Source organism: Cydia pomonella, chromosome 3 (assembly GCF_033807575.1).
Source record: "Cydia pomonella isolate Wapato2018A chromosome 3, ilCydPomo1, whole genome shotgun sequence".
In the NCBI taxonomy this organism is placed as follows: domain Eukaryota; kingdom Metazoa; phylum Arthropoda; class Insecta; order Lepidoptera; family Tortricidae; genus Cydia; species Cydia pomonella.
In genome coordinates this window covers 11,215,349-11,240,503 of record NC_084705.1, presented here as the reverse complement: position 1 = coordinate 11,240,503, position 25,155 = coordinate 11,215,349, and the positions used below count along the sequence as shown (strand labels likewise).

The following is a 25,155-nucleotide window of genomic DNA, read 5'->3' as shown; positions in this document are numbered from 1 at the left end:
CTTAATGATATGTTCATCAATGATATCTCACTGTTTGAAAAATACTGTAATTTTATGTGGAACTAGTGCTCTTCACGTGGCGAGTGTCATCGATAAAGTATAAAATATCTACGTGCATTGGGCCGGAGCGTTCGGCGCACGTTCCCACCTTACTGGGGAGAGTACGTCGTGGAGCAAGTCTCTCCAATTGAGTTACATTTATATTATTTACACCGCGGGAACTTTTTTCTCCCTGACTTTACAGAACTCATTGACGAAGCTCAGTGAACCAGAATTATAATAAGACACGAATCGTGTTAATATCTGGCATCGTTTTCCGTGCCAAAATTTTACTCTAAAGGAAAAATTTATACTTTTCTTTCTAGAGTTCAGCGTTACGTAAATTTATTCAAATCTAGAGAAATTGAGCGTAAGTTGTTACATTCTTATTAAAAAATAAGTAGTTAAAATTTTATAGTTAGAATTTGCTATCATTTTTCAGCTGCCTATACTACTGATACAGACTATATAGTGTTATTGTTGTCACAATAACATTATCTGCCGTTGGACGCCGAACTTCCCCGGGCGAAGTTGGTCGGTGTTCGCCCAGCCGCAGAGCGTAGGATACCGTGAAGAATACAAAACAAGTTTAGTCAGTAGAAATTGCCACTAATGCGCAGTTACGGAGTTATGCTTTTATATCTTTTCTTTCCAGTGTATAGTACTATAAGTGCTCTTGAGTGTGCTCTAAGACTTGATGATTATGAAAAAAATATTGCAACTTATTAATTTTCTTGAAGTATTTTTTGAAACGTTGGTAAACATTGTCTAAAATGTAAGCAGCGAAGCAATTTCATTCATGCATATTTAGTGGACTTAATGCATCGCTCCATTAATTTTCAAATACATTACTTCTGTTTAAGTAAATTTCACCAGTTTTACTGCACGAAAATATATACACGTGTATTATGTGTATGACTTAGGATTAATAAACTTCTCTTATCCAAATGAAACTTCCCGAGGCACGAAAATCAGTTCAGTGTGGTGGTGCAGTCATATATCCGATTAGTCCACACATATGGCGTACTATACGACAGATATAAAAGCTTATAGGGGTCTTTAAACTACAATTGAAGTGGAAGTGAGGCAAATTGTTTCGTATTAGTCTTCATCTACATAAATAAAGCAACCGATGTGCGCCTCGAGAAGGTTTGCCTAAATTTACAAAACATTTGTTTATTGTGTTACATAGTATTTATACTATTAGTAGGTAAGGAACATATATTTATTTAAGTACTTTGAACCTATCTTAGTTGGATATTCAAAATATTTTAAATGTCTATTAAGTTAACGTTGATGAGTAAGCATTAAGTTAGAAGGCGAAAAGTGCAAAATTGCAATAGTTTCCTTAAAACAGTAAAAGCTTAATTATGGTTGTTTCATGTAAAAACTTAACTATGTACATATTATAACTTGCTTGCTAGTTTAGTGCAAACTTAATACACGGCTCTTGTTGTCACAATGAAAGTTGAATAGTATGACGAGAATACGTGCGAATAATATATTATTAAATGAAGAGTGAAATAATACGACGTAAACGTTTCACCCACATGGTCTCGGTTACAATGAGCGTAGCGCTTTGACCTGTTTAAAAAAAGCGGCCAAGTGCGAGTCGGACTCGCCCATGAAGGGTTCCGTACCATTTATGACGTATTAAAAAAACTACTTACTAGATCTGGTTCAAACCAATTTTCGGTGGAAGTTTGCATGGTAATGTATATCATATATTTTTTTAGATTTTTCATTCTGTTATTTTAGAAGTTACAGGGGGGGGGGACACTTTTTTCACTTTGGAAGTGTCTCTCGCGCAAACTATTCAGTTTAGAAAAAAATTATATTAGAAACCTAAATATCATTTTTGAAGACCTATCCGTAGATACCCCACACGTACCTATGGGTTTGATGAAAAAAAAAAATTTTTTTTTTATGACGTATTAAAAAAAACTACTTACTAGATCTCGTTCAAACCAACTTTCGGTGGAAGTTTGCATGGCAATGTATATCATATATTTTTTTTAGATTTCTCATTCTGTTATTTTAGAAGTTACAGGGGGGGGGGGGGACACTTTTTTTCACTTTGGAAGTGTCTCTCGCGCAAACTATTCAGTTTAGATAAAAAATGATATTAGAAACCTAAATATCATTTTTGAAGACCTATCCCTAGATAACCCACACGTATTAGTCTGATGAAAAAAAAATTTTTTTTAAATTTTATGACTTATTAAAAAAAAACTACTTACTAGATCTCGTTCAAACCAATTTTCGGTGAAAGTTTGCAAGGCAATGAATATCATATATTTTTTTTAGATTTTTCATTCTGTTATTTTAGAAGTTACGGGGGGGGACACATTTTTCCACTTTGGAAGTGTCTCTTGCGCAAACTATTCAGTTTAGAAAAAAAATATATTAGAAACCTCAATATCATTTTTAAAGACCTATCCATAGATACCCCACACGTATGGGTTTGATGAAAAAAGATTTTTTGAGTTTCAGTTCTAAGTATGGGGAACCACCATAATTTATCGTTTTTTTTCTATTTTTGTGTAAACATCTTAATGCGGTTCATAGAATACATCTACTTACCAAGTTTGAACAGTATAGCTCTTATAGTTTCGGAAAAAAGTGGCTGTGACATAATCGGACATACAGACGGACATGACGAGTCTATAAGGGTTCCGTTTTTTGCCATTTGGCTACGGAACCCTAAAAATCGGATAGCTCTATTAAAGGGTAGGGGATATGGTGACGTAGTATTATTAAGTAGTTCGATTAGAACCGATTGACTACGGCCTTAGCTCAACTATGAATGTGCTAACTTACTTAGGTACTTATTTGAAAAAGACCGTTAGATACTTCTATAATTATTTTGTAACAAATACTGGCAGACAGGTATATTATTTAATGCCATTTAAGAAAGGTTTTATGAACACCATTATTAGTATATCTGGATATCACGAATGATGTTATCAGTATTATAAATCGTAGCTTGGAGTGGGTGTCGGTCAGCCGTCTTTTCAATAAACTTTACCATTATCGCACTAAATAGCACCTGGCATCTGCGCTAAGCCACACTGAAACAAAACCATTTTTTTCAGTTCGCATGATAATGATAAAGAGTTGGACTCCAATATCATCACAATTAATTTTAATTCATAAATATCGTTGTAGTCAAAAGTGACGAAATGCTGTTGAAGTGGACATCCATATCGAACACACACATAAATAAAGCTTTGCGAGTGCGTTATAGTGAAAAGTAGCGAAGCGCTGTTGAGATGGACTCCGACATAGATATACAGACGTTTATAAACTGCACGCAACAAGTGCTCCGCCGGAACCACGCGTGGGACGAGCTGAACGTGACGCAGCTGCTGGACCTACTGCCCAACCAGCTGCAGGAGGACGTCACACTCAAGTAAGTCGCTCTGCTTTGCATTATCGATTACAGTAGTAGTACTTAAGTAGCTATTGAGTTGTGTCCGAATTTAACTAATTGATGCCATGGAGGAATGCTGATATAAAAACCAAATCAATAAAGTTCGAGACATTGGTTATATTAAAATACTGTCTCGATATGATCTATCTATCTTAATATGTAAAACTACGTCTTAGCACTACTAACTAGGTACGTGACAATGTCGCTAACAAAGTGAATAGACTATAGAATAGAGTATTCAATAAAAAGTTCCTAAGATTGGAATGGGCAGAACGTGCTTTTACTTCTATTTTAAAAGCTCTTTGCAAATTTGAAAGAATTTTAGCGCAGGTTTTCCTTTACTATCAGTAAAACTTACCTCTTCAAGTTCCATTCTCAATGAATTCCATTGTCGAATGCCTGTACTAAAAAAAAAACTTAGCTGCTAAATATCATAATTATCCATGCTTTGAGCAAGCAAAACGTTTGAAAAACTTTAACTCGACTATGGACAACATACGGTTTTTATCGTGCTAGGGATCGCGGGTATGTTTTTTTATTAGATTTATTTTGTTAGTTTTAACAAAAAAAAGTGACCGATCGACCAATCGACCGATGAGATCGATCAAAAATAAAATTGCGCATTTTTAGAAGCAATTTTCATATTTTTAGCTTTGTGCAAAACTTGCTACAAATTTTTAGGGTGCGGTTTAGACCTATTTCGTGTTTTTTTTTTCTATGAAGCGAAAATCAAAAAATCAGGTTTCGAATCGATGAAATTACTAAAAAAAAGCCTCAGAATTGCTAATTAAATTTTTGCCAACCATAATGTGGCCTAGAAAGTCTTAGAAGCTCTACGATTTAAAAAAAATATGTTAAAAATAATGATACAATATTAAAATTACTTTGGAACATGTATTACCTACCTACATTCTGTTATAACAGGAGTAGGTAGTTCCGTTCGACTTGAAAATTTTCAAAGAAATTCAGTTTGTTTTTTCAATAGGTAGATTAAATTACATTTCCTCTTGAGACGCCGCAACAAGTGTAAAGAATACATTGTACTTAATGTGAGCAAAATTATCCTGCAGAAGAATTGGCTTTTATCCTAATCAAACAGGTGAGCCATAAATTGCCGTTAAGAAATTTTGTGGCGCTTTTACTGCCCTTTTCATGAGACGATGCGTTATTCGAACACCCGGTGGTACACAAAGAAATTCCTTAGAGGTCACTCGAAGGGCGGGCCACTCCTTACACCAGAATATACAATACAGACTACAGAGTATTAACTTATTTGAATATTGCCTTCTCTAGGTTAGTTAATGTTTTTCATAGCAATATTCTTTTGATTGACTTAATTTAACAGTAAATTGCTGTTTTGTTGGACGCACTTTATTATTGAAATTTTATCAAAATATTGTGCTATTTCGGTTTTTTTTTTTAATACAGGTTCCGAGCTCCGCCTACCAGCTCACTCGAAACCATATATATTTACTAAACATGGCATTCCTTGACATTCCATGTTACAATGTGTAAACGTACTAAGCATGTGACGGAATTTATGAGAGACCACTAGAAAAAAATGCCACCCTTTTTTAACGGTTTGTCTCTGCCAACCGCAGCGTTTATAAAAGACCTCAGAATTATTACGGCTTTAACATAAAGCCCTTTTAATATTCGGAGATGAACAGGGTGGACAAATGACAGCAGTTAAATCGTATCTTGAAATATTCTGGTGATGATTTTTGTAAAATGATTAAGTAAGAAATAAGTTTATTGGTAACTTAAATTGCAAGTCATGTTCTACCTACGTAACTTTTTTGACAAAATGTAATATTAAAGGATGATAATTGAATCTTTTATCTATAAAGATTTATACCAGAAATGTCAACCATACACGTCTTTAAAATAAATTCTTTTTGTCTTGTTCCTGACCACTCCGTCACACTTGTATCTATGTCTTGTGTTGTTCTAACACGGAGGTACTACGTCGGGCCAATGTGTCCGGTATGGAGGCCATTCTAATGAAAAGCCAACTAAGATAGAGCATCCACGTCTGCCGCATGGATGACTGTAGACTCCCTATGTCCGTTTTCTATTCGGAACTTGAGTAGCCACGGGGGACAGTTTCTGCGATATAAAGTCGTTCTGAAGCGTCATCTCAAAGCTTGCGACATCCCATTAGAGCGTTGGGAGGAGCTTGCGGTTGAGAGATCGGAATGGCGCAATAAGGTAAGAGACGGTGTAGTTACTTTGGAAGAAGCTCGACTTGAACACCTTGACCAAAAGCGCCTTCAACGGAAGTCTCGACCTAAACCGTCCTACGCATACACATATAACGACCAAGGGCAGCTTTATTGTGCACAGTGCGACCGGACATTTAAGACTAAGTTCGGTTTTGCAAGCCATATACGTGCTCATCAGAGGAAATTGTAAAGGTCGTCGTTGTCGGATACGACATAGAGGACTATATATATATTTTATCAAACAAATAATTAAAGTTGAGTGCTATGGTATGTCTTTGTAGCTGTAGATTATATTTTACATGAGAGAAAGTAAAATATCATCTCATACAAAAAAATCCATTCCGTAACATTTTTTTGGAAAGAAAAAACAAGAAAACGAAAAGATATTTGACTCAATTAAATAACTTAAATACATCTTAAAAGGGCCCCATCGGCATCGTGCCAAAGATGCTAGCAGCATTTCCTCCCTGTATGATAAAGGGTTGTGATTTAATTCTTAAGAAAAAGTCACCCTATATTGTGCCCTTTGGAAGACACTTATCAATTACCTATCTTTTCTAGTAAAAAAACGGTCAGTAGGTACAACAATTTGGCACTTAGGCTGTGTATCACTATAATACCACTATATAGAGATACAACAACTAGGTAAATATTCTAATGCAGGTATTTTTGTATTGTGTGACTTGTGGGCTTTACCGCAGAGTCAAAACTACTGTCGATTTTCGTAATAGGACTCCGTTTTTTGACGTGGGTTAGATGTAGCCTGACATTGTAACTTATTTTGTAATAAAAGGCTTTTTTACACTATAAAAACCATACTTGAGTTAAAAAAAATCAAACATTTTTCTCATTTAAATAAACAAATGGGCCAGCCCATTTTGCTCGTTTAAGTAAACAAACGGGCTTGTAGCCCGTGAAAACCTAAGTGCTTACATAAATTCAAAAATATATCTAATTTTAAGCTATCAATGCTCAATTTTTGCTTTCATATTTTCCAGGAATGATGTCATAAATGTAAAATTCCTAATTAAATAAAATTCAAATTACGAAGGTCTGTGCTTTCACTTCTTGCATTGTACTTATTTTCTATTTAGATATAGATTTTTGTGACCACTGCCATGCAAAGGGAATGATTAATATGAAAACACATATATTCCCATCTGTGCCCGGCGGAGACAAATGAGAATACACATAGTTTCAAGCTCCGCGAATTTCATAATTCAAGATAAACATTAACTGTAAACATACATACTGTATCGATATTGAAATATATAGCCTAGATATATCTATTTAGTCCACAGCGCTGCTTATCAAATTGCAACTGAGAATTGCAGATAAGCAACGCTTTAGTAATATTTTATATAAAATCAATTGTCAAATATCCTTAGTAGGCTCCAATTCCCTGAATTCCCTCATGCTCCCCTACATTGGTCGTTAGAACATTTAAAAACTTAAATAAACCTAAAATATAAACAGAAGGTCTAGGTGCCGCTTGGTATTTCGTTTGTCTATTTGCCACTCTCGAACATGCAAGGGCGATAGAAAGGCAGATAATGAAAATTATATATATTCTATGTTTGCAGTAGTTCCTCAGCTTAACCTCAAGTAATGTAATTTATTTTGAACAGGGAAACACTCGGCAACTGCATGGGGCTGGGCGAGAGGCCCTACAGCCCGCCCTGGTGGGGACAGCTGGCTTGGTTCACGGTGTTCGCCGTTATGCTTATGCTAGCCGTTCTTGGAAATACCTTAGTAATATGGATTGTACTCGGTAAGTCGATATTTTGCCTAGTACTTCTCGTCCCCGTGTAAATAAATTTGACAAGCAACAAAAACTACCCAAAATGACTAGAAAAACCAAATACCGTTTTCCCTTTGAAGGCACATATGACATTCTATTTTTATGATTCTGTAGCGTACTAATTTTTACCAAAACATTTAGGAAACCACGCATTTTAATTTAAAACGGGGCTTTACTATAACATATTTAATCGGGTAACTGTTTCTATGCCATTACTTTTCTTATTACTCTAGTTGTAAGTTTTCTTATATGCATAGAATATTAATATATATATATATATATATATATATATATATATAAACCCATGTGAAAGGGCAGCTTTGGGGCACAGACAGACAGACGGGCATAATACATTTGGATATCCCACTACAAACCATACCTACAACGCAAGAACCCAGACGCGCAATTACAGACCGTACTAGAGCGACATTCTAATATGTTATCGCAATCTACTAATTTCTTTTTCCTCGCAGCTCACCGACGAATGCGAACAGTGACTAACTGTTTCCTCGTCAACCTAGCCATTGCTGATCTCCTCATGGCCACGCTGAACGGGGCTCCGAACTTCGTGTTCTTGGTGACCGCTCACTGGCCGTTCGGCGCTGCGACATGTACGGCCAGCAACTTCACGGCGAATCTCACTGTCTCGGCTGGCGTCTTCACGCTAGTAGCAATAACAGTGGACAGGTAACAATTGACGTCTAATAGATAAAATGTTTCTCGAAAATGCTAGGATTACAGTTCGTAAAAATAGTTGGAATGCAAAACATTTTCTGGCAATATATCTTTGTACAACATTTCATAAAAATATTAGGTAATAAAATAAGCTAATAAGTGATGAGCCGACCCCATCGCTCGATGGTTTTCCTAGTGCACCCAGACAACGCAACAGGCACCCGAGTGCTCCTGGGGCCTCCTGTCACCCGAAAGGAGGTTGGTTGGTACTGGGCCCTCTGCCTCTGGCTTGCCTTAAACAGCCGTCCAGAATGGAGCCGCAAGAGCTGCGTTCTCGAGGGTAAAGGGTAGAATAAATATTTGATATTATTAATTATGCAAGCGTAATAACTATTCGCGTATATAAGCGTAATAAGGTTCGAATTTAACCTTTTCTTTCCAGTTGCTTAATACCTTTTAATAGTAATAAGCTTTTACTTTTTGAAACTTTGTTCAACATTTGGCATGAAATTTGAACATTTTCATAGTGACATTGAGTCTAATTTCAACTATCTTGAAATTTGAACATTTTCATAGTGACATTGAGTCGAATTTCAACTATCTTGAAAATGTAACATAGAACCCTGTAATATCGGGCCAGCGCTTTGGCTTTTGGTTAATGTCCCTTATTATATATCTATCCAAATGGAAGAAATTTGCTACATCTTTCACTTTTATCGAACTGAAATTTGAACATATTCATAGTGACATTGAGTCGAATTTCAACTACGAGTATCTTGAAAATGTAATATAGAACCCTGTAATATTGGGGCTCGCCACAATCACGACTGGCAGGATCGCCATGTGATGTGGGAGATGAGTAACGGAAACACACGTTGTTGTCTGTATGATGTTTATTGTAATAATACTTAAATAAGGTGGTTACATGCTTATATAGTAAGTAACGTGAGAGCGGAACATACTCCACGCTACAAGCGCTTTGGCTTTTGATTAATGTCCATTATTATATATCTATCCAAATAGAAGAAATTTGATACTTGTAGCACAGATATTCCTATTACAAGTATCAAACTCTCACGACTTAATGTGTTGTTAATCTCTTGTACTTTCGTATTGTTAATAGTTGTTAAGATTTAGATTCATTTATTTCTCAATAAGCATTACATGTTTTTATTACACTCGAATATAAAGATGAATACATATTAAGAATGTCAAAAAAAATATACAGATTAATCTATTATTTCGTGCCATAATCGTTTATAGGATAGGGAATATAAATATACAAGTTCTATTTAAAAATTAAGTATTTTAGTGTTTTGAAGATCAATAAACTTATAAACATATCAAATACAAAATTAAAACCGCTACCGCTATGTGTCAATAATATCTATTACCTGCCATTTTTTCTTATAATAATTTTAAAGAAATAAATAAAAATGTCTTACACCATTTTGGAAAAGAGCTGATGCTGATGAACTAACGGACTTATGTTGACTTGTGCTGAAATGAGGCCATTTTACAGCGCCATTTTGTAATTCTTTATCGCTTTTTGGTTTTTTATTTTGCTATCCAAGTTTAATTCTTTTGTCTTTCTTATTCTTATGTGTGAGTGTTACGAATAAAGTACTACTATTCAATTTTGCAGTAAAATATGAGTCACAAAAAAAGTATTTATTTTCATATATTTTGTTCGTACCACCGGACATGGAATATTTCAGTAGACATTTAGACACAAAACACGTGTTATTTTGAACAAACAGCGTCACTTTATTGGGAGGTGTCGAGTTCCAATAGAGTTCGCTCGATATTTATGACTTCAATTGCTCTGAACGTGTCACACCAATATAAATTGGACGGAATTTCTAGAAAATTATTTAAACCTGTCGCTCTGTGAGCTGTAGACCTCTCGTTAAGCTTAAACAATTTAAAAGTGATAAATAATTCGTTCGTTGAGTCGTTATCAACTTATCACAGTGAACTCACGATGGTCTTAAGCGCCATAGAATCTATTGGCGCTTAAGTCTATTAGGCCAAATTCCGCATTAAAAAAAAAAACCAAAAACTGGATCGACAAACAAATTTTATTTAATCATCTATAGAATCTGGTCACAACATTTCACTTCGGTTCTTATCGTATCGGTTAATAATTGCGACCTGCAGTGGCAGCATGGTTCCATTTTTATCACTTGTCACTATGCCCGCCACTTTCGCACTTATATACTTATCAGAACAGACATTGTGACAAATGATAAAGAGCCGACCATCTTAGCCCTACTATAGAGACATACGAAAGCAAAATGCCCGAGGTAGGAGTGGGAGTATACCACGTAATCGTCCATACAAAAAGAAAAAAAAACGTTTGCAACTTCCAAATAATTTCCATTCTTCATGATTTTTAGTATGTTATTGACACTATGTAAAATTAGGCTTATAAGTTTTTCTTTTATTTCAAAACTTTTGCAAAAAAAAATCGAAACGTATAAATCTAGAACCTATACTATGTTGAAGCGATCGATTTCATAATCAAAGTGATTCGTTAAGATTTAGTTACTCGAAAACGTTTTCTCCCGAAATGAAATTTCATAGAAATATTACACGAGAATCGGTTAAGAATTGCGACCTGTAGAGGAGAACATCCGGACATACGAAAGCAGAATGCCTGAGTCAAAACGGAGATCTTCGCTAACGCTACGGTAAAAAAAACACACACAATTTTATCATTTTGTGTAACCTCCAGTGATATTTTTTACCATCTTATCCTTATTAATGACAAGAAAGATACAAACAGAAATGTCATAACTCATAACGTCATTTGGAATGTAAAGAGTTATGCCGAATACACAAAAGACTTTTTTTTAAACAAATTGCTTTACCCACTTCCAAAAGATGCAAGCGATGTGAGATCGTACGAACGGGGAGCCAGAAGGTCTCTGGAAATCCCCCAAAGCACCGATTTTCAAACATTACACTTAATTCACACTTGAACAGCGATATGAGGCGGTGCCCCATCATGCTGCTGTTGTGGTGATTTGTTTATGTTCATTAAAAGAAAATATAGTTAGAACATTCAACTTCATACAGGCTGTTACAAAATAAACTAAAATTTAAATAAATTAAAATTTTAAAAACTTCGGCAAAGGTAATACAAACAACGCTATTCAACTATACTCCATTTATTAAGCCGGTTTAAAGCTTTGCTTCAAGATCAGATATATACTTTATAGTGTTATATATCTTCGTCTAGTACCCACAACACAAGCCTTATGCTTAAGCCTCATTGAGCTTACTGTGGGACTTGTCGATATGTGTAAATATTTTAATATTTTATTTTATTATTTATTTTGGTTAGGAACAATCCGACTGTTAAATTGTTGCTAGTATTTATTATCAAGTTAATACAATCATACATATCTTAAAAACACAAGGAAAATGAATACTTACTGTAGGTGCTCTGATTATAGGATTTGTTGATTTTTTCTAATCTACATATAAAAAGTTTGAATTTTTCATTATTTAACCAGTTTAAAGCTCGCTGGCTGGCTGTGTAATGTTACATAGTAACATAAAAATGTTTTAAAAACATATCACAAAGGCTTTAATTTCAGCCTCAATGACTTGCGGCTGGGGTTCAAAAGTAAATTCTTAGTATTAATTTGTCAGTATCTAGTCTTGTCTCAACGCAAGTTACAGTTGAAAATATAAATTTTGAGAATTCGGAAGTAATTTTACCCAAATCCACCACCTCATAATATTGTCTTAACTAGGCAAAAGATATATACGCTTTGATCATGTTTGAATTGAAAAGGATTCTACTAAGAATCTCACAATACCCGTCTTTTGTTATGCTTATTATCTGGCGACCTTCAGTAGATTTCCGGTCAATAACTTGGAAAATTATTAACTTAGGTGAATCAGATACGTAGGTATAAACCTATTTATGTCATAAAACTTGTTAAGTGTGAGTTAAGTAATTACAGTCATGAGTCAGTCACCAGATACGAATTATTTTGGTTTATAGGATAATATTGACGATGTCAACATAATGTTTACCTTTGATTAGTTATAATATAGTGTGGTTTCAAGAAGGTGGACCAAGAAAAGGAAACCAGCTCGTGACAATCAGTGCGGTGCCGCACCAACTACTAAGTCCGGATTCCTTCAGAGGGTCGCAAAGATGGAATCTCCACACAATGCGAATTTTAATTCTTTTTTGGTGAGCGCATTCCGACTGTACATGTAACGGCCTTCAACAAGGAGGAACTTTGGTTGAAGGAGCTTTGGAATACGTACCGTACTTTAAAGTGGGACTAGACGACCTAATATGCATTGGGGCTTATGTATGCTTTTTTTTAGGTATTTATCTATGGGCCACTATTTGCCTGAAATAAAGATCATCATTTCATTTAAGTATAGCTTATTTGAAAGACCTAAAGGTGCCGTGAAAGAACGTCTATGATTTCGTGTCACAGAAAAGTATCCAGGAAATTCAATTAAATTACATTCAATTGGAAGTAATTTTCTAGAGGATATTGCTTTTCTAGTGAATAGTGTCTTCTAATAACTTTATCATCCTTTTGCTTAATATGTTTCGAAAGTAAAAATGATTACCTAACTAGTTATATTTCTCGTTGCGACTACACGAGAGATACCGGGTTGTGTATACACATAAACACACATCGTGCTCACAAAGTTATGATTACGGTGGATTAGGATCTTTAAGACTTATGTTTTATGTTCTTCAAGGCCTAGTCTGAAAGATTATATGGGTAATATAATAATATACATACTCAAGAAATTGGGAGGGGTTCTTAAAACTTAGGTTCGAACTCGGCCTAGGTCACTTAAAAAATGTTGATCAATATAGGTATGGTAGGGTCAAGGAAGGTAGGGTCATATTATATGACGTATTTTTCAAATTACAAGAATAGGTTCAGATAACTAAAGGCAAGCGGTTAGGAATTTGTTAAATCAAACTACCTGTAGCTCCAATGCTAAAATTATAGACATTCAATATGTGTTTTTGTAAGCAGCACTGATCTGCGGTGGCAGCATGGCTTCATTTTTATCACTTATCACTATGCCCGTCACTTTTGCGTTTACATACTTGTTAGAACATGACAGGCATGGTGACAAATGATAAAAAGCCGACCATCTTAGCCCTACAGTCGTACATATGCACATATTGGTGAATAAACAAAAATAAAAAGTGATCTGGCATTGGCAAACCACCGTGTATATGTATATTGGTTAGGTAATAGTTGATAAATTGTATAGGTTCATGAAGCGTTGCCTTAAATGCAAAATAGTGCCTTCATATTAATATATTATTAATAATGTTTGGACAGATACGTGGCTATAGTGAAGCCCCTCCAGCACCGGCTCAGTCGAAGTGTGGCGCGCGCGGCCCTCCTGACCGTGTGGTGCGCAAGCGCCCTACTGGCGCTGCCGAGCCTGCTTTACTCTGACACCTACAAAAAGAAGTAAGTTTCAGAAATACCAGTACATTCTGAAAACGCTATAGTAGTAACGCAGGTGTACTCTGAATTATTGCACTGACATTGCTGCTGGCGTTACTTTTTCCCTTATACCGAATTTTATATGGCAACTTTTAAAATCGTTCACACGGTGTCTATGCGGGAAATCAATCTATACGTATCTCAATATCTCATCGTGCAATGTTGTATACTACCAAATTCATGCTTCACTCAAGCTATAAAGATTCTTTATGAGTACTTGCAATGAATTTATAACTGTTCAGAGTGGAAGTAGGATTTAAGATGTAAAATACCAAAATAACAAGAGATCAGGCTATATTTAGCCTGTTCCCATTGTCTTCTGAATAAAATACCTACCTATGTACCTCCAATTTTGACTTGATAATGGGAGCAATTTAAAACAATATCTATAGAATTTATGGTGAAAAAGGTCTTTTCTCAGCCTTCTTGGCATAGATTTGAAAATCACTGGAGCTTTCTTTATTTCCAACGATGTGCTGTAATTTAGCGCTATTGAAAATATTATTTTCTATTGTGATAACCAACATCAAGTAGGCAGTAGGTAGATAGTTTTGAAGTTTTCCTTTGTTAGCTTTTATTTTATTCCATCTGTAGGTACATGATGTTTTGCAAGCCGCTAAATATTTAGTTTTGTCATTATACTGTAGCAAAAAACTGTAGCTGCGCCGATTACATATCCGTGAATATTACGTAAATAGCTCTATGAAACAGAGTTTAATTGTAAATCTCAACCACCCATTTCATCAAACTCGATGCGGCTATTGAGAAATTTATCATTGAGAACCTACTAACTTATTCAAATAATAATGCCGTGTTACTCACCTAGGTTTTGATGTTTTGTGTCAATCTCAGGATAACTAAAACGATAGAATAATATGATTGCTTAAATTAACAAAATTAATTAACAATCTATCGAAATTTAATCCTTATCCTTGTTCTACAGCAAAGTTATAACTTTATAACAAGTTAGGTAAGCCACTTAAGCAACTAAGCTTATAACAGGCCTAGGTAAGGAATGAAAAAGCTTTGCTTCCGGACCGTCCGACTTTAAAACCAGCTTTTAGTTTAATTTGATTATTTAAGTTTGTTTCGAATTAGAAACAAAAATGTTGAGTGTTTTCAGAATAAGGTGAAGTATTGGGATATTATAAAAGATAGATAGATAGAATACTCTTTATTGGCACACCTCAGTAAAAATACAGCTTATAGAAAAAATCTGATCGCTAAAGAGCGATCTCTTCCAGAGGACTCTTTGTACCTATGTGAAAAAAATGAATCGGCCAAGAGCATGTTGAGCGATGTATATTTACGTACTAGAGATCAATGTTGCAAATCATTCATTTGATATATGTAGGTAAAATACCTTCAATTCAACCCTTTAAAGCGTAAACAATAGCAAAGGTAGTAACTTCAAGCCTCTTCGGCGCTGAATTCTACTATTTATTCTGACTAGGAAAATAATGGAAATCAAATGTTGTTTCTAACCTACATCGCGTAATAAAAAGTTAAATAGTGATAATTTGATTATTATTTAAAAAAAACCTTACTATTTAGGTAGACGAACTAGCGAAGGAAAGGGATTAGTTTAACTTAAATACATAATAAATAATCATAATTTAGGATGTAATGAGTACGAGTATTCAGAATTATTTTTTTTATTATGATTCGGTTATCGATATGATATTTCAGCTGTCAACAGTGACATTTTTATTGAAGAATAGAATAATTATCTCACTGTATAGATTATACTGCGATGATATAATTATTTCATAACAAGATCATTGGTATTATAAATAAAATGGTGCATATTTAAATTTAGACGGCAAAATATAAGCATCACGCTTGTTAAATTTAGTTTGAACTTTATTTGTGACCATATTTAACGGATTCGAAACATCCGGATCCTATGCTAAGCATAGCCTGATTTGGACATGAAATATCTGCATATCCAGATTGCAAATTGCAAGCCCTCAGTTTAGTCCTGCTGTCTAGGCCTTTACCTACCTACGCTACGAGTGTCGAATGGAGTCGCCACTAGTAATAGTAAAGTTCCTCAATGGTACAGTTACATAATATATTTAAAAAAAGCCCGTTCAAAGAAACCGACTACCTACCTACTGGAATGCAAAAAATCGGAGCTATATAGCGGGTTAAGTAGTTATAGGTGTTATTTATTTTGTACCGCAAAAGGCTCAAGAATATGAAAAGTATCACAAGTAATATTAGCGTACGAAGTGGTTTTGGTTACTGAAAGTCAAAACAAAAATCACTGCGTTTGTGTCGAATTAAGATATGTATTGACAAACTTTTTAAATGGCGGATTTATTTTGTTGTGGTTCATGTTTGCTGTCGATATTCTTGTAATATTTATAAGTACATAGTTATAGTGGCTTAGAGTACTGCATACTGTGGACATACAGGCCAATTACAAGTATTCCAACAATATAATGTGATACAGTGTTGCAACAATTTAAAAACACACTTTTAGAGCAACGACTAAGATATCGCTAGTTGGGTGTAGCTACCTACCTATAAACTAGTAAAGTTGATCTTTACACATTGGTAGTGATCGGATAACACGTTTCACTTTCACGTTTGATATAAAATTATGTTATGACCACAAAAGTGAGTTCCAATCCTAACCGGGAAGGCTAAAAATGTTTTAAGGGTTACTTACGTAACTTTGAACTTCGAGGTAAAAGGGCTCATTAAAAGTTTCTAAACTCCAAACAAATTAATCATGCCCGTAGACTCGAGTAAACTTGAATTGTTTTGCCTGTGACAATTTATTTAAAGATTTTTCTTAAAGTTATAAGTCTTATGGCTTGCGAGAAAAGAGATTGGTGAGATGTTCATACATACTTACGTGAGAAAACAACTGTCAAAAGTATCGGTATTCTACTACTTTGAATAAAAGTTCTTGCCATTATAGTTAACTACCAATTTATTTTAACACCTTTGTTCTTCAAAGCTTAGTCATATTGGAAATTCACCAGTAACGATGCGCCACTCCATATTAATCATCGCATAATATGAGTGATATGATGGAAATATTCGTTGTCATCGAGTGAGGTCTCAGTAGCTCAGTTGTCAGAGCTATGAGCTAGTGATCCAAAGTGGCGAGTTCCCGTCTCACCCGAGACAGTGAATTTTTCCACTTTTCATTTATTTCTAAGCTTTGTGGTACCGTTTGCAGACGCCAGACGTTTCTTCTTAATACAAAATTAACCTTTGTTCTTGTCCAAATTCTTGTTCGTAATTTGTTTCTTTCGAATACCATCCTTCAGTTTGGAATTTGGAAGTGTTTATTTTTTTATTTTATTTCTTGTTGTTGCAATTGTAATACCAATCTAATATCAAACGCTTTTACAGGTATATAAACGGTGAAAGAGAAATATGCTTCATTAAATGGCCAGACGGTAGCTACCCCACATCTAAGACGGATTATTGGTAAGAAAATAAAATTTTAAATTATATTACTGTCCTGCATCGTTTGTTTTTGTAGAGAGAAAACATAATACTGCCATTGTCTGCTAGACTTCTGCGGTAACCAATTAATTCTACTGACAGTATTAAGAATCTCTTGTTCATGGCGCGTGTCTCCTAGAATAAGTGATTTTTTAAATGGTTTTATTTTGACATACCTATAACAGTATAATATATTATATAGGACACGTTGAGAAACTAGACAAGGTTCGACGGATATCTCCTATAATTATTGAATGAACTTCGCTCCACAAATATAATTTCAAATACATATAGGCATCTACTTCTATTTTTCACATTAAAACTTACTTTATTTCATGGTAGTAACATTGTATTAAACGTTTTCTTTTGTTTTAATCGACATGTAATTATAACAACAATTTTCTCGGTACCGATGACTTGCTTCACTCTCGAGCATATTTAAATAAGGCTCTCTCACTATAGCGCTAGAAGATGGTGCCTTATATCATCTTATGTAAATCGGTTTACTCATACATGTAATAATTATTTGACCCAGTATTTAGTCCATCATTTTCACCTAATGACTGTTACTATAGACAGGAATTTACAAAAATAACGACAGTTTGGTGTCAACGTAACTTTACAGTCATTGGTTAGTAAACGGTTAACGCTCGTGTTTCTCTACAGCTACAACTTAGTGTTCCTGGGCGTGACGTACGTGCTGCCCATGACTGTGATGGTGTGGGCGTACGCGCGCATGAGCGCAGCGCTGCGCGGGCGCGCCATCGGCGAGTGCACACACCACCAGATGCAGGTGGTCAGAGCCAAACGCAAGGTTAGTTGTAATTCAATACATACTGACATCCCTTTCTTGGGGATCACGAAACGCACGCACCGGGCGTGCACGCACGGTTCGTTTCGTGGATTAGGCGTTATACCCACTACGCTACTGAGTTTCGCAATCAGCTGGAGTTACAGATGCAGGCGTCCATAGGGCCATAGTGCTTTTTTGCCACCGGCGTGGTATGAAAAAAGGGAATGATTTATTCCATTCCCTTCAGAATAATTTAAATCATTATTGTAATTGGCAAATAACCAGCTACGAAACGGGAATTACAATATTTTTTTAATGTGTATTCGTTACGTGCACGACAGTATAGCTCTTGTCATCCACAATGACTCGCAGATTTGTTAAGTCTAACCTTTTTATGACATGACAATATGAGTCAAGGCACGCGTCTTCGTCAATGACACGATCTATAACGCCACCTACTCTAATTAGGGCGATAATTCCCCGACAATAATGTGTATCACGTAATATATGGCACAAATAAATGGACATCGTAATTTGAGGATAATTAACCTCAACGTGCTACTAGTAACTACTTTTCTCTATTCGTATTCAGCTACGAAGTGAGAATGAGCTATTTCTGTTTGTAAGTTACGTTTTGCGATACTATTTTCGTGTACGTATCTGTTTTCGTCTTGGTAACTTGCTACGAAATGAGAATCGTTCATTGTTAATTGTGTTCTACAAGTTACGTACTCGTACAACTCGCAGATATTATCAGACTCATTGTATATGCGACGTTAAAAAAAAACAGTACAGTGGCGTAGCGTGAACTAATCTAGCCGACACAACACATCTGCGAGGCCCTTTTCAGTGTGTACCTATTCCCAAGGTAATAAAAAGGTTGGGTTTGTCCACCCGCCCTCTAAGTGCGAGCCGTGGGCAAGGGCCCCATTCGCCCACGCCTAGCTACGCCACTGCCAGTATGTTTCATTTTTATGTTCTAGAGCACCGTTTGCCGCGAGTCGTCCTATAAAAGTTTCATTTATAAGAGTATGTGTGACACTGACACCCTTGTAACATGTATATATCTCCCAAGGTGAGTATTTCTTGCCCAAATGGGCATCACTTCCCGATGCAGTGAATCATTTGAGGAAGGTGTTGACGGAGGCAGCAGTTTAATATCACGCTAAGCGACAAAATCACCACACCTAAAACAAAGTTCCCGCCGCGTCAGTCTGTCTGTGTTTGTATCTTTGCTTTTCACCTGTCATTAGAGTGATTCTTGAGATAGGTTTAGGTGTACAATTTGTGTACTCGTGCGAAGCCATGGCGGCTAGTGGAAACGTAAAATTTAGGTGATCTACCAACTCTGTCAAAGAAGGTTAAAATACTTATATTAAACGATATAATCTATTCAAATCATTTTACCATCACTAAAGCTACCTTTTTAGGGTTCCGTAGTCAACTAGGAACCCTTATAGTTTCGCCATGTCCGTCTGTCTGTCTGTCTGTGTGTCTGTCTGTCTGTCTGTCTGTCTGCCTGTCTGTCCGAGGCTTTGCTCCGTGGTCGTTAGTGCTAGAAAGCTGAAATTGGGCATGGATATATAAATCAATAAAGCCGACAAAGTCGTACAATAAAATCTAAAAAAATAATTTATTTTAGGGTACCTCCCCTACACGTAAAGTGGGGGTGAATTTTTTTTTCACTTCAACCCTAAAGTGTGGGGTATCGATGGAAAGGTCTTTCAAAACTAATAGGGGTTTTTAAGAAACATTTTTTGATAAAGTGAATATATTCGGAGATAATCGGTCCGAAAGAAAAACAAAATGTGTCCCCCCTCTAACTTTTGAACCATAGGTCCAAAAAATATGAAAAAAATCGTGGAAGTAGAGCTTAAGAAAGACATTAAATGAAAACTATAGCGGACATGATCAGTTTAGCTGTTTTGTTTTCCCTTCATAGTAAAAAGACTTACTTTAATTAGGTACTGATTATGCAAATTTGCCTATTTGTTTAACTCGGGTGAAAGATACCGTTTAATCCCTTGGTTAATAATTTACTATACTTTAGCTCCAGTTTAGCTTATTGTGACGGAAGAGTAACTACGGAACCCTACGCTGAGCGTGGCCCGACATGCTCTTGGCCGGTTTTTATTAGTAGTTCGGCTTATTTTATTCGCTAAAAATAAATTTGGTAAACGATACGTGAAATACATGTAATAATTCCCAAAACGAGGCTGGCCCGAGGAGGTTATTCTCATTTCGTAGCTGGTTACAATCTATTTATAGTTACAATGTGGAACCGAATATATACCTAGGTATTAACTGTAAGTACCTATTTATAGATATCTATTTGATCTAGACCCGAAACAAAACTTTGATTATTATTGAATGTGAATGGACCTTCATCGAATATTAATTTAAAATTAACTAAAACTAAATTAGAAGGGATTTCAGTTTCTGTAACGTGCGCTCCACTCTAGTAGTAGATTTAGAATAAAAACTACCTATATTCACATTTCGAGGCAGGCACATATAAATAAATAACGAGACTGGTAACGCTAAAATAATGCCGAACTTTGTTTAGGTGGGTACATAATAAAATAAACAAAATAAATTAGAGGTTCTGCGTCGAGGTACAGTCGAGTTCATAAATATGTACACATTTCTCCACTTTAATCCATTGCAATAATGTGAAAAAATTTACACATATTTATGAACTCGACTGTATAAGGCCATTGCTTTTAAGGAGCAGTCAGTTCATTGCAGCCAGCAGAATTTCTGAAAAATGGCAAGGCTTTTTTAGATCATAATAAGGTTAGGAAAATGCGAATAGCAATCCTTAGGCCTTTCTCTAGTAGCTTTACCGATTCGAAATCTAATTTATCAACTTTCAGAACACGAACTTAGGTATAAAACGTACTATTAAAATTAGGTAGTTACTATTTTTGCACAAAAGCTATTATCTATCGTGAAAATTGGTTCTAAAAATGCGTAATTTCATTTTTGATCGCACTAATCTATTATTTTTGTTAAATCTTTAAAAAAAAAATACAATTCGAAAACAATTATATTCGCGATCCCGGGCACGCACCGGGCAAGGACCATGGTGCCTTAATATGTAAGAGTGATAGAGAGACAGAAAGCGTTTCGTTGTTGTAGCGCAAACGATTGGCATCTTGGCTAGCCCTCCTGATTTCACGGTACCTTAACGTGAAATACGTACCTATTTCAGCAGTCGCTTTTAATAGTAAACATTAAGGGACATAAATAATTATTGACTTTATTATAAATATTATGATACACAGCCGTGATTCAAGTTCCTGGCCGCGCTTCTCTATCTTATATTATATTACCCTCTTCAAAGTCGGGTGAAACCCGGCAATTGGACTCGATCCTTAAGTAGAACACTCCCAGTGCGATCGTATCAAATACTGGTACTTACATACATTGTTACGCGAATTGTACCTATATGTTGTATTTGGACACGTTCTTCTAAGTTGCTACTAAGAGGGATATCCAAACAACGCAACTCGTACCTTTCCCTGTCTCTCCCATCAGTGTTCTGGAAAGAATAGACGTAATAACCCCTTCTTAGGAATATACATACCATTTTACGAAACCGTTTTTTTTTATTCTGACTTCTAGACAAAGATCTATCTACAAACCAATATTTACTACGGAGATATAGTGTATGGGCCACGACTGCTGGAAAAAAACGCGCCGTCTTATCCAAAGAGTCCAAAATGCTTGTTTCCGCTTTTGTTGTTCAATCCCGCCGAGAAGACATATTACGCCTTACTAGTACGGTCGCCAAGCCGCTCCGAGGCCAGATTTAATTGACTCAGCTCGGCCTTACCCACAACCGGTATCAATGTGTTCGGACAGTTCTCCTGATCACCGTACATGCGGTAGTAAAGCGGAAAAATGGTGGAGGGGATAGTAATGACGTCACAAAGATGGCGGCCGGACCTATTCTTTTTGGCGGTGTATCTCGAAAACCACTTAACCGATTTTAATCATCGAGGTGTCAAATAATAGCTTATATTATGGAGATTATTTCCTTTGCTACAAACATTTACGTGAAACCTATAGGAAAAAAAATAATCACAAAAAACAGTTTTTTTATAAAATTATTATTTTTTATTTTGTAAAAATCTCCGTAAATATTAGCATTTCGCAAATTTTGTTTAATATAAAACATATTGCTTCATTATCAAGGAATATAATGAGCCTTAAAACATACAGATCGAGTAATAAACAATGAAGCTACACTCATTTATTTGCGCATGGGTAACGATAACTGGCTTTTACCGGTCGAAACTGTGGTGACTGTTACGATACGTATTGAATGGAATTTATAGAGTATCGGTTTTAATTACTGAAATTATAATTAAAATTATAAAAACCAGACACAATAATGTTACCTTACTTCGACGTTTAGTCTCTTTTTTCGTCTTAATCATAGGTAGGTACATATTTCTTTTTACTTAAAAATTTTATACAGGGTGAACTTTTAACCACCAGTCATACTCTGCGCAGCGACTTTATAGGTCATACTTAACAACTTTTACTATGGGACCAATTCCGAAATCGCGAAAAAAATTTTGACTGTCCCATATAAAGGTGCGACCAACTTTACCAGACCAACACTTTTCCAAACTGAGCTACAGCTGTCCGATGAAGTTAAGTACTTAGGACTAACTCTCGACAATAAACTCAATTGGAACAACCACATCAACAAACGGATAGACAAGGCGGGAGTTGTCTTCTGGCAGTGCAGAAGGATGATTGGTAAGAGGTGGGGACTCAACCCGAAAATTACCCTCTGGCTCTATAAGACGATAATCCGGCCCTTACTCTGTTACGGTGCTCTGGTTTGGTGGCCAAGAACAAACCTAGGCAACGTACGAGACAAACTACAAAGACTTCAAAGGCTCGCATGCGCGGCCACCACTGGCTGCACGAGGTCTACCCCGACTGCAGCCATGGAGGTCATGCTAAACCTTCCACCGCTGCACCTACACATACAGCAAGAGGCCAGTCTCTCAGCGGTAAGGTTGCGAACCCTCAAGATATGGTATGCCTGGAAAAGGTGTAAGGTGTATGACGAATTTCCAGTGCTTAGGTCAGGCACGGACCGGATTCACAAACAAGCTATCTTCGATAAAAGGTACAAAATACAGTTATATGAGGACGACAATCATGAAGGACTCAATCCCCGGGAGCTGAGAATCTTCACTGATGGGTCCAAAACAGACAGCGGATCGGGCTCTGGAACCTTCTCAGAAGACCTGGACATGTCGATCACCACTCCGCTAGGAGCCCATAACTCGGTATTCCAAGCTGAGTGCATGGGCATCATAAACGCGGCGGCTGCCATCACTGCAAGGAAGGTAGTAGGATCCTCCATCCGCATACTCTCCGACAGTAGAGCAGTCTTAATGGCTCTAAATAGCCATATAGTTACATCCAAACTTATACACGAATGCCACGAACGACTAATGGAGGTATGTCATAATAACAAGATCACCCTACAATGGTTCAAGGGACACAGTGGATCCCGAGGTAACGATGCTGCGGACGAGCTTGCCAGGCAAGGATCGAATGCGGGGGCGATTGGTCCGGAACCGATTCTTCCGATACCATTTAGCAAGGTACGCTCAATGCTGCTGGCACGTACAGGGAAACTACACACAGAACACTGGCTGAACCAGACTGGATGCAGACAGGCAAAAGAAGCCATGCCTGGCATCAACGGAAAACTCACAAGGGCGCTCCTGCAACTAGGGAAGGTCCGACTGAGTATGGTAACCAGTGTCATAACAGGTCATGGACTATTAACAAACATCTTTTCACAACAGGTGTCACAGACAGTCCCCTGTGCCGAGGTTGCATGGAGACAGAAGAAACAGCCTCTCACGTGGTGCTGGAATGCAGCGGAGTGACTCCATACAGGGCTAAACATCTCGGATCTCCGAGAGACCTCCCCGAGGTCCTACTCAACATCAAAGGTTTGATAGGATTCCTCGAGGAGCTGGGCTGGCAGGACTAGCCCACCCCCAACATATCACGCAAAATAGGCGCAAGTCGTCGAGTTGCGGAAAAATCGCCCGAATACAATACAATACAATACAATACAAGGTGCGACCAGACCGCAGCTTAAAAAACGGTCACGATACGGAATCGCAGTGACGCGTCGTATGCGTACCGTTTTTGACGCATGCTCCCCACACCGCTGTTTAAAAAACGGTGACGGTACGGAATCGCAGTGACGTGCTTCACGCGAATCTTTTTTGTTCGCAAAACAGTTGCGTCTTTTACGTCACCGGTACGGTGTCTGCCATAAGATCTCCGTGTAATATTTTTTGCGATTTTTACGCAGTTCAATTTACGGTGCGTCAGCTTATTTTAAGCAGCGGTGTGGCGAGCATGCGTCATGGACCCGGGTACGTCCTTAAACTACGTCCAAAAGAGAGGTATGGGCATTGTGAATGTCATCTCGCTTTGTGTGGTAGGGCACAGCCAGTGGGTGTCATTCCAGATCCAAATTTTCTTGTGTGATTCGGCATTGGTCCCATAATAAAAGTTGTTCAGTATGACCTGTAAAGTCACTGCGCAGAGTATGGCTGGTGGTTAAAATTTCATCTTATACCTATATTCGACACAAGTAGTAAGTACTTACAGACCAACTATGATACACATTTTGCCTGTATAGTGATACATAGTGAATAAATTAATACCTGATTTAAAAAATAAAACAAAAATAACAAATAGCATGTTATTTAATTCAGTAATCACTAATCAGTCTTAAACAATGAACATCATACTTTTAGATTAGACAACAAAATGTATATTTATACTGTGTTTCGACTTGAAAGATTTTACTGCTTTAAAACATAAGACAAACCTACCAACCAAATGTATAAAAAAAAAAATGTTTTTTGTGATTATTATTTTCCTATAGGTTTCACGTAAATGTTTGTAAAAAGGAAATAATCTCCATAATATAAGCTATTAGTTGACACCTCGACGAATACAATCGGTTAAGTGGTTTTCGAGATACACCGCCAAAAAGAATAGGTCCGGACGCCATCTTTGTGACGTCATTACTATCCCCTCCCACCATTTTTCCGCTTTACTACCGCATGTACGGTGATCAGGAGAAACGCCCGAACACATTGATACCGGTTGTGGGTAAGGCCGAGCTGAGTCAATTAAATCTG

The 25,155-nt window shown here is 36.6% G+C and overlaps 1 protein-coding gene across 3 annotated transcripts in view; it reads left to right on the top strand.

Moving 5' to 3' along the window:
- Positions 1 to 25,155, top strand: part of LOC133516056 (tachykinin-like peptides receptor 86C) — a 74,625-nt gene that overhangs the window by 9,727 nt on the left and 39,743 nt on the right. The window contains exons 2-7 of one of the 3 annotated variants that reach the window (XM_061848773.1): positions 3,287 to 3,451; positions 7,326 to 7,468; positions 7,972 to 8,185; positions 13,519 to 13,653; positions 17,062 to 17,139; positions 17,824 to 17,971. In XM_061848773.1, the coding sequence (XP_061704757.1) occupies positions 3,312 to 3,451; positions 7,326 to 7,468; positions 7,972 to 8,185; positions 13,519 to 13,653; positions 17,062 to 17,139; positions 17,824 to 17,971 (858 nt within the window). In that variant the 5' untranslated portion in view covers positions 3,287 to 3,311. Of the gene's footprint in view, positions 1 to 3,134; positions 3,452 to 7,325; positions 7,469 to 7,971; positions 8,186 to 13,518; positions 13,654 to 17,061; positions 17,140 to 17,823; positions 17,972 to 25,155 lie in introns of all 3 variants that reach the window. The other 2 variants (XM_061848772.1, XM_061848771.1) reach the window with 2 other exon arrangements.